The sequence below is a fragment of the Coptis chinensis genome, chromosome 3, assembly GCF_015680905.1.
Source record: "Coptis chinensis isolate HL-2020 chromosome 3, ASM1568090v1, whole genome shotgun sequence".
In the NCBI taxonomy this organism is placed as follows: Eukaryota; Viridiplantae; Streptophyta; class Magnoliopsida; order Ranunculales; family Ranunculaceae; genus Coptis; species Coptis chinensis.
Window position 1 is genome coordinate 82,485,430 of NC_141458.1, and position 10,774 is coordinate 82,496,203.

Genomic DNA, 10,774 nt, shown 5'->3' on the forward strand with positions numbered 1-10,774 from the left:
AGTGTTAAAATTTTGGACCCATAAATTTCAAACCTGAACTCAATTTGGAGCTGATTTTCTTTGGAGATGATCTATATATAATATGCATGGAGGGTTACTATATTCACTTCCAGTTCAACACTGGAAAAATCAGCTCATAGAGGTATATATATATATATATATATATATATATATATATATATATATAAGTTTACAAACCAAATCAATGCGCACTCGGATCGGCTCTATTATTGTGACAAAATTATGATATAATCACTTAAACATTATTGACAAACTCATGTTTTTTTATTTCTGCAGCCAATCAGAGACTATATGGCTACAAGAACAACTATTAGTGACTGGAGGCATTACAACTGGGGCACTACTGTGCAAATCCCCTCAACAGAATTTAATTAAGAAGATAATCGGAAGTATACAAATTACCTTTCGCGAAAAAAAAAAAAAAAAAACTATATGGCATCCACCCACCTTTTAGCTTGAAGATTATCAACCACTTTCTTGTCAAGCTGGAATGCATTGGCAAGAACATTATCTAGGATGGGTGGATTGGCTCCAAAGACGCTGTTGGCAATCGTAACCCTACCAGGGTTGTGGCTGCTTAGACTAGCCAACGCAACGGCTTTAGTTTTACCAGTGTTGAACTGGAAGTGAATAAGGCCTTGGGGGAACACAAACGCTTCACCCTGATGAAGTACTTTGGTCATGAGGCGATAATCTGGATTGGAGGTGACAAATCCGACATAAAGTGTACCCTCCGTGCATATTAAGATCTCACTTGCTCGAGGGTGCGTATGCGGTGGGTTAACACCGTTGGGTGCAAAGTCGATACGAACCAAAGAGATGCCTAGAGTGTTAAGTCCAGGAAATTCAGCCACAAATGCTGGAGTGACCACTGAACCAACTTGGTTCGATGTGTTCCCCGGTGTACGAAGGCCCCCGAAGAAGAAATCATTGGCTGTAGCAAGCTTTGGGTCCTTGCAAAATTTCCCATTCACAAAAACTGCAAAACGTTTATAAATCAGCGTGCATGAAACCAAAATGAATTGAAAGAAGTATAACAACTATACATTGCAATCTAATACGACTTTCAAAACGGTGATTTTAACATAGAAATTATATAATATATGAAACCTAAAAGATTCTTAGAGCTTATATATACCTCCATCTTTAGGGTCATTAATACCAATACAAAAATCCTGAAGTGAACTAGGATCAGAGGCAAGAACAAAGGAAGCGAAGGCAAGTAAGGTGAAAGCTACAAAGATTGCAGATCCCATTGTATTAATGCTTTGTTAAGTTTGAGTGATGACTCTAAAGCATGCCTTACATGGGTATTTATAGAGGTAGGGGGACCGGGGGGTGGCTGCAGCCCACCTCAACTCTCCCAAAAAAATACAGATAGTAGCAATAAATTTACTATTTAGCCACCAAAATAAGAAAAAAACTAGTGAAGAAATAGTAGTAGCAGCCCCCTTTACTTGGATAATCTTGAATCCGCTCCTGGCAGCTAGAGACCAATTTTAGAACGGGTCTCATATAGTCTGATCATTTTCATCGTGCCTCAAAACACGACTTTTGTTGTATGCGAATCTAGACATTGTATCGTTCAACCAATAATTAACTTCACAAAATCGTTTCATTTCAATCTTAATCTGCTATGTAGTCAATAGACCACCAAGTCCTGTCAACATCATCAAGAAGAAGGAAAAAAAATGTTACGCCCTTCAGATCTACCAAGAGCACGCTTACGGGACCATTTGTAATATTCTTCCGAGATATAAGTTAAGATACAGGTGGTTTCACAAAGCCTTGCAGTGTTATCAGACCCAGCCTGGAGGTTAACCCGATGAAGGGACTGGGTCACTAGGTTAGTGGTTCACTGGGTGGACCAGTGGGTCACTATTTGGACTATATAGTATATATATTTATACATAGCCAATAGCCAATAATCAAAGTTGATTGATGTGCTGGAAACAAAGGTTAGAGACCACACACTAGGGGTGGGCAATGCCCGGCCCTAAACATTTAAAAGCCCTTCAGATATTAAGGTCCGGTCAGTCCGGCCCTAAATTCAACATAGGGTCAGGTCGGGCCGGGTCACAAGTCTAAATTTCAAGCCCTAACCCTACCCTAAGCCCTCTTTAAAGGCTTTAGAGTCGGGTTTTAGGGCCGGGCCTATATATTTCTTCTTTTTACAAATGTCATTTTTTCGACACAAGGTTTTTTTTGTTTTACGTATTCAAATGTCTGCTCTGTATTTCGCTTTAATGGTGTGGACAGAAATCTTTAGTTCTAGACTTGGCTTGGATGTGAATAAAAATATAATTTATAAGAAGTAAGTGGGAAAATAAATTGAAAATAATAAGTTATAGACTTTGATTTGATGATCAAAAGAATAAATATTAGGCTAGTGCTTATTGTTCTTCATGGCTGCTAGATAGGTTGACAAATTTTTGTTATATAAGACAAATTATTGGAAGTATCCTTGGGTGTAAGTGATAAATTATAAAGAACAATGTTATTTTAATTTAAAATATTTAACAAAGAGTTGGACAATTATGGTACGTGTATTTATAGTGAAAATGTAAAACTATAACTAAAAATTGAATTAGATTCGGGCCTATGTTTTGAACCTTAGCCCTACCTACCGCCCTAGAAGGCCTTTAGGGTCGGAATTCGGCCCCTTTTTAAACTCTGTGAGGGCTTTAGTTGTGAGGGCTTTATAGGGCTTAGGGTCAGGTCGGTCAGGGCCGGGTTAGGGTTGTTAGGGCCAAATTCCCACCCCTACCACACACCCACAAACAATTTATTTTTGAATTCTAAAAATACCACAGTCAGCAGATTGGCTCGACCCGCTAGTTAACCGTCCAATTTAGCCGGACGATTTAATTATCAACCCAACCCGATTAGGAGACCGGTTTGCCGATTTACCGAGTCAACCCACCGAGTGGGCTGGGTCTGATAATACTACTCTATTGCACCTAGAGATAGGTCAGGAGTCACTAGATTTTCACACTCACCGGTTCACCGGTTTACCGAGTCAACGCACCGCGCGGGGCTGAGTCTGATAACACTGCTCTATTGCACCTTGCTTCTTAGTGGCACTTCCACCTAGAGATAGGTCAGGAGTCGCTAGACACACTCCCAATTCCATCTTAAAGTATGGTTGTATATTTACACAATTACACACTAGGTGATCAGCTCTAAATGACCGACACACCTACCAAAGGAACATTAATGCGAGTCGACGTGTCGCGTCGATGCACGATCTAACTTTCTGATCAAAACGCGGTCAATTACACCGGATACGGGTCAAGACTCGCGACGCAGATTTTAATTCAAAAAAATATAAAATAAATTAAAATAATACTAAAAAACTTAATTTTTCCAATTTTTATTTTGGTAAGATTTAATGACATGTTTTTAAAGTTTGATTATTAAATATTATACCTAATATTGTGGCTATTTATTTTGAATAGTTTTAAATTTATGAATGTTGATACATTTAATTTAGTTTTTAATGTTATATTTATATAAAATAAAATTATAAATATTAATTAATTTCTATATTTTTTATCATGTCCACGTCTTAATTTTTTTAGATATAACCGAATCGCCGCGTATGTATCCACATCAAACATCAAAATCCGTGTCCGTGCAACAATGGTGATCAGCAAGCAATGTAGAGTATATGAGTGTTACTAGTTTGTAAATTAAGATCTCGTGTGTCAGATCAATCCAAGTGAGTGTGTTTCTAATAACGTAGACGTCATTTGTAATCGACATGCAATCTTAGCACACCACAGACGATTCAATTTTTCATTGAGGACTCTTTTTCATTCTATATTACAAACTCATCACGTGGGACAGGGTGCTGATTTTGTTTGTTTTGATTATTAGAAAGTTACTCCACGGATTATTTGATGTGACCTTTTTAGAGCAAAGTCCAAACGTAGTCAGTACTCAGTGGTCGACTTATCATTTATTTATCCAGCCATCCCGGTGCAAAAAATTGTTATCCCAATAGTTTGAGTCCGATGTGGACAGACTTGTCCACAGTATATTTCTATTGGTTAATATTTTTTCAGTCAGTTTAACAGTTTTTTTTCGGCAGTAATACAGGTTTTTTGGGCAGCCACTCCACCAATCAGAAACTGAGGTCTTGTGGATAGCAAACAATTGTCTGTGTACAAACTTTTTTTTTTTTTGAGGGCAAAATATTAATATTATATATAATAATAAGGTTACAATATAGGGATTGAACACCACCCGAGCTGGATTAAGTTCCCACTTTGAATCCAAAATAATATATTCCATGAAGGTGATAAACCTTCATTCTAAATTCTAAACCCTGTGTGTTTCCAGTAAGACTGTAAAAGTAATTCATTTATATCTTGCTGGAATGTTTCAAGTTCTGGGTGGACGAGGAGTCGGATCGACAACTTTCCCATTTGTCTTACTTCCTCTCCTCTTCTGAGTTTGCCATGGTTCATCACCATCCTTTGAGTTATCTTCGTCATCAGCAAGATCTACCCAATTGACCAATCTCAGTATGGATTTGGTTTCATTTAAGACTCTATTGGCTGCTTCTGAAGAGGCACTAGAGGACTCTTTTTCCGTTGTTGATGAAGAATAGGAGTCTAAAACTCTACTATTCATAGCTTCTACCATTGTCGCCTCCTTCTCTACTTGCTCGTTCAAGTTCGTGCTCACTGGCTTTGAGCGTAGAGGTTCCATTTCTTTTTCTTGTCGTGCATCCAATTGAGGTGATGTGGCACCCATCACCGTGGGTGATGCACACACATGCGGTAGGTTAGTATCATCCACACTAGGTGAGTCAATGACAGCATCATCAACTACTACATTGACTGTAGCATGTTCCTCAACTGTTGGTGGGATAACCACCAACACATTTTCCACATTTGTATCTTGTGGTATACTATATTGTACTTCTTGTTGCTCAATTGCTTTTGCGTCCCCGTCATCATTTTATTGTAAAACTTGGAAGTGATTAGTGCTCACAATATTGGCTGGAGCACTCGTTGCTCCGTTAGTAGTCTTGTTGGTTACTTCCATCCATTTAGTCCTCATCTCCTCTCCATTTTTCTTTTTTTTTCCTCTTCTTGTTTCTCCCCTCAGTTTCCTTGGGGGTGTTGTCAACTATCACAGCAGCCTTATTCTTCTCTAGTAACATGTTTGATTTCAGCTTCCTGCATTCGATGACTAGATGTCCAACTATCTTGCAATGGTTACAAAAGTTTGGCAATTTCCCCACTTGAATTGTTTGCCAGAATTCTGTGCCAACTGCTTCCACAAAGACTTGCTCCGGAATATTTTTTGCAAGGTCCAGATCAACTAGAACTCTCGCATAGTAGCCGTAAGTTTTATTGAGAGTGTTTTCATCCACTTGAATTGGGTAACCAATCAATCTTCCTAGTGACATGACTATTTTCTCTTCCCAATATTCCATTGGGAGACCGGGAAATTTGATCCATACATAAGCATGTGCCTGTTTTTGTGTGTCAGGTATGAAATGTTTTTCCCACTTGCTTAACCATAAAATCTGGTTTTCAAACATCCAAGGACCACCACACCAGACTTTGTTGTAATCGGCAGCATTATCAAATCTTAGGAAGAGATGTCTTTTTCCAATGGGTGTGATAACCCATTCTCCACTAGGCTGCCACTTTATAGTAGCTTTTGCTCTCAATTCCTCAATCGACATCTTGTTAAGATCGAATCTAGCTAGCAAGGAGTGTTTATAGTACTTTAACCCTCTCTCATAGGAAGATTTGGAAATTTTAATCGAAGGACACTCACCTTTGTGCCCTGGAGTGGGTAGATCTGCAATTTCAACTTGTGTGGCACCTCCTTTCTTCGCTATATCTGCATAGGAAGATTTGTTTTGGTGTTCATTCTCCAACATAGCTTTTGATTGTTCTTGAGTATTGGTCACATTTGCTAAAGGTGATTCCTTTTGTTGGTGTTGGGCGGGTTCAGAGCCTCCAAGGAAGCCTCAAGGACATACGACCACTATTGTGAGCTCAAATGGTGAAGTCAGACAAGGGTCAACGATGGTCAAACCCAAATCTCCTTTTCCTTGTCTGCCATTAAAGTAGTTAGATAGTGGGCCCTCGGTACTTATTCTGCAATAGTTTTGCTTTCTGCATGAGTGATGTGGGCCATTTGTAATTTGGTTCGGTATAAGGGGTTATGGTAGTGTAAAGCTTCCAACTAGTGTATGGGCGTATGTATGTATGCTGACATGGGTCATTTGTAATCTTCTCCCTGTGGAATCCATTTGATAAGCTGGTATGTAATTTTCGAACTACATCAGCATACAAGCGGCTCCAATTTTCAAATGGTTGCTCAGAAATGACAAATTCAAAGCTGAAAAACAAATGTCGTCTGTAATTTTAGGTACTATTTCATTTTTTTTTTTATCTTGATCAGTATGCATCATTATTGCATGTGTTAATGTGTTATGACCTAATTCTTCCTTTTCTCTTATGTGAGTTTCCATTTACTAGTCTCCCCCTTCTATTAGGTTTTCTATTCCCTCTTATACTAGGTCCTCCGCTCTGTACGCCTAACCCTTGCTTTTTCTTTCATCTGTCTACTCTGCTACTCCCACGTGTCCTCTACTACGTGGTATACTTGTCCACTGCCTAGCCAATTATTCAATATCGATCCTCCGCTCTATGGTTTCTACATACTCCACCTCTTTGGACTTCTTTTTGGCCCCAACTACCCATTCATTCCTCTGGACCTATGAAGCCCATTAGGCTCGAACTTGACCGTAACAGTTGCCCCCTCTTGGTATCACGAACTTACGTTAGTCCGCGGTGCCAAGAAACTCACCTATTGTATGCCCTTTCGTCCTTTTGGTGGATGCTAGCTCCCCTATTCTAGAGTCTTTGGCCACGGTGAATACACTCCATCCAAATTAGTTTAAATTAGTCATATGCTCTGTGACAATCCTTTGATTCGTAACTTATTGACAATCCATGATTGGGAAGAAACTCCCTATCTACGGATGATGTTTCCTCAGTCCCAAAGCTTTTCGATGGATCAGATTCTGATTCCCCTGACGAGGATGTGCATGAGACAGGAGTTTCCCAGGGACTTCAAAAAGAATCCCAGTATAGAAAAAGGTTCTTCCCTGGCTCGAAATTCATATTTAACCGTAGATTCCCTTGTTCCTATCAAGCTGCATCCTCTGAAGTATGTGGCGAAGTGAACGTCATAGTTGCAGATACCACACATCCTCCTTTTTTCGTGACACTCAGGAGTCGCCCATTAGCTTCTGTGGACTATGCATTAGATAGCTCCCTAGCTTGAGCTCATGGCAATGTTTCAAAGTGCCCATCTTCCTTTGGATCTTGTTTATGCTCGTGAAGGTTCTTTGGCTCTTTGCATGCATCATACCTCATTTTCTCAAAGTTTAGATCGGGTATGATTAGTCCTTCTCACTTATTTGGTATATGTTTATTTCTTTATGAGTTTGTTTAATCTTTCTCATCTGTTCTCTCTCCCAGATGGCTTTGGATATGATGCAGACATGCGGTTCATCATGGTCTTGGAGATGTATCCTGAACGACATAAAATATGCTATGAAGCTTCTCCGATATACCATAGCAACAGGTAATCAGACTCTTCTATGGCATGATCCATGGTGTGGAGAGGAACCATTGATCAACCTCCAGGAAGGAAGAGATAACTAGAATTTTCCTTTGAATGAAAATGTTAGTATTCTTATTTCAAACAGCCAATGGAATCATCATGTTCTGAATCTCCAGGAAGCAGGCATCAAGAATATTATCTTAGTCACATATATTAACAGTTACTTGAATGAGGACAGGGTGGTATGGCTAAACTCACCTTCTCGAGTTTTTACCTCAAAAGTAGCTTACCATGCATTAAGAAGAAAACGCAGCAAATCAAATTGGTGCGCATTGGTTTGGGGAAAGCTAGTTCAGCCAAAATATTCTTTTAATCGGTGGCAACTCTTCTCCGGAAGTGTACCTACATAAGATAGACTTATCCATAAGAAAGTCCTTACAACATCTTTATGTTGTCTCTGTGACTCTGCAAGGGAAAACACAAAACATGTACTTGTTCTTTGATTACCAATACTCCAAAGATGTGTGGTCAGCAGTTAAACATGAAATTGGCTTGGGAAGGGCAGTGAATGCCTCTAATAGAGAGTGGTATGATATCATCAATATTTGCAAGAAACATACACCGTTAGCAGAAATATATAAGTGTATGCGCCACAATATGTCATATTTAGGAGAGAAATGGTCGAAGGTTCAAAAACTGCTCCAACTATCGGAGGCATGTTGCTAGCTCTATTCTCAAAGAAACGAAAGGTTACTTGGGAATAAGGATAGACACATTCATTGATGCTGCAGACATCAGGAACTTGTTGGACATACATGATGTTCAAGTTAAATTCAACAGAAAGGTCCTTATTCATTGCAAATGGAAGCTACCTCCTCTGGGATATATAAAATTGAGCACAGATGGATCCATGAAACATGATATATAGTGTTGGATATATATGGAGGGTTAACTATTAATAATCTCTATCGGCAATGTTATATTTACTTATGCGGGAGGAGGTCATAAACGATCTATGTTGTTTCAGGAACTAAAAGCAATTGAAGTAGGCCGAACTTCATCTATGTTAGCAACATAGATTACTTAAGGTTAAAGTTTGTACAGACTCTCTATGAGCAATACAAATACTCAATGGCATAGAAGCATCACCATGGTACTACAACAACTCAATTGCAGCGATCAGATATGAAAGCTCATGTTTATAGGATGTTATCTTCTCGCATGTTTATAGAGAAGTAAACCAGAGTGCGGATTACTTAGCTAGTATTTGCAACAGTTTTAATTATCATTATGTATATCATGGCCCCCCTCTAGACAATAGATTAACTGAGCTTGTAATAGATGATGTAAGGGGAAATATATTTAAGATCAAAATACAGGTATGGGTTTGCCTAACCCTATTAAGGGGTATGTAGACATTGGTCCTAACAATAGTGGGTTTATTAGGGTTTGGTCTAGAAAAGCTTGAATATTAGAGTTTAGTCCTAGTTCTGGTTGTTGACTGTTAGTCAACTGAGTTGACCGTGGTCAATCTGCTTGTATTTTTGAAATGATAATAATACCCTTCGTGTGCCACATCACATGAATATATAAGTTAGACTTTGATACAAGAAATAAGGTCATCTTCTAGGACTTGGTCCCTACGGTTATTTGACAAATTAGAGTTTAGTCCTACTTGTCATAAAATATTGGTTAAATTTGGCATAAAATAATCTTGGAACGGGGGAGGCTAATGATTTGAGTTTTATCACGTCTTTGACAAACCTAAGTAACCTGGCCATGTTCTCTTCGGAACTAAACAATTTTGGAGGTGTTTTGCCAAACTCTATTTCCAACCTGTCCACCCAAATCACGGAGTTGTATCTAGGACGTAATCAAATATCAGGACTCATCCTAGAAGGGATTGAGAACCTTGTCAACCTCATCAGATTAGGCCTCGAAGTCAATCATGCACTTTCAAGGAAGTATTCCGTCCTCTATCGAAAACATTCAGACATTGCAAAATTTATATCTGGAAAACAACAACTTGACTGGATTTATCCCATCATCTCTAGCAAACATTACTCAGTTGTCCCTCTTGGCTTTATCAATAATCAGATTGGAAGGAAGCATTCCTTCACGTTTTAGTGATTTTCAATTTCTGCAATCACTATACCTCCGTGGAAATAACCTAACCAGTACCATACCTCCGTGGAAATAACCTAACCGGTACCATACCTCAACAAATCTTCAGTACGTTATTTCTTCCCTATTGATTATGGTAGACCTCTCTCAGAATTCTTTCTCAGGACCCCTATCTCTAGAAGTAGGCAACTTACGAAATCTTGGTGCCTTTGACGTCTCTGGAAATAAATTAGCTGGTGAAATACCAAGTACTCTTGGTAACTATTTAATTATTATTATTTTGCACGCAAGTAAGGAAATTTATTAATGAAAGGAATTGTCAAAGACAATATAAGTTACATTCTTTTTCATCTAAATCGATAGTAGGTCCTAAAGGGACTTTCTATCTTAGTCACAAAGTCTGGTCTACTAGTGCTCCATACTGAAGTGTCGGGTAATAAGGTGGATCCCTTCCTTCCTGCTGCATCTGTACTAAAGTTGCCTTTTCTCCAAACATGGGATAGCTTCCAGTGTTGTAAAAATGCAATTGCTCGCGTCCATCTCGCTCTAAACATCCATGGAATTACATCGCCATTGAAGGCCTTTACAGCAGCTTCTGAGTCGGCTTCAATCCAAATGCAACCCTAATTCATCTCCACCGCTTTCTTGGCTGCCATGACTATGGATGTGCATTCGGCATGATAACTATCTACCCAACTGAGACCCACAACAAGAACCCCAACCACAGCTAAATTCTTATTCCGGCATACTATACCAACCCCGCCATTACTGGGAACTCCTTGGACTGATCCATCGGTGTTACATTTGATGACATTGCCCACTGGAGCGACCCAGTGCACTTCTTGGATCACCTGCGCTGGGGCACTTTTCACTTGTACATCAAGCCTATCAAGAATGAAAAATTCTTTCATGTCACTGTGTTTTTTTCCTTGTGCCCGTGACCCGAGATCTTGATCCCCTTAAGAATTTCTCTCTTAATGTTACTCAAGTGAATAGAAATGTCCTCAAAGTGTTCTCTATTCCGAGT

General features: G+C 39.1%; 2 protein-coding genes across 2 annotated transcripts; both read right to left on the reverse strand.

The window, feature by feature from the left end:
• Positions 1-263: 263 nt before the first annotated feature.
• LOC147511130 (germin-like protein subfamily 1 member 20) lies at positions 264-1,509 on the reverse strand. Its single transcript, XM_086602917.1, has 2 exons — positions 1,160-1,509; positions 264-1,000 (listed from the first exon to the last, which is right to left on the reverse strand). Exons 1-2 carry the CDS (start codon positions 1,275-1,277, stop codon positions 450-452), a joined length of 669 nt encoding a protein of 222 aa, XP_086459043.1. The 5' UTR covers positions 1,278-1,509; the 3' UTR covers positions 264-449.
• Positions 1,510-5,080: 3,571 nt separating this feature from the next.
• Positions 5,081-5,926, reverse strand: LOC147511131 (uncharacterized). The gene has a single exon (XM_086598368.1). The coding sequence runs from the start codon at positions 5,924-5,926 to the stop codon at positions 5,081-5,083; it is 846 nt and encodes a 281-aa protein (XP_086454494.1).
• Positions 5,927-10,774: the final 4,848 nt, after the last annotated feature.

Coding starts and splice junctions, on each gene's coding strand:
- LOC147511130 (XM_086602917.1), bottom strand. CDS start 1,277: ATGGGATCTGCAATCTTTGTAGCTTTCACCTTACTTGCCTTCGCTTCC. Junction 1,001..1,159: donor TAATGACCCTAAAGATGGAG/GTATATATAAGC, acceptor AACGTTTTGCAG/TTTTTGTGAATGGGAAATTT.
- LOC147511131 (XM_086598368.1), bottom strand. CDS start 5,926: ATGTTGGAGAATGAACACCAAAACAAATCTTCCTATGCAGATATAGCG.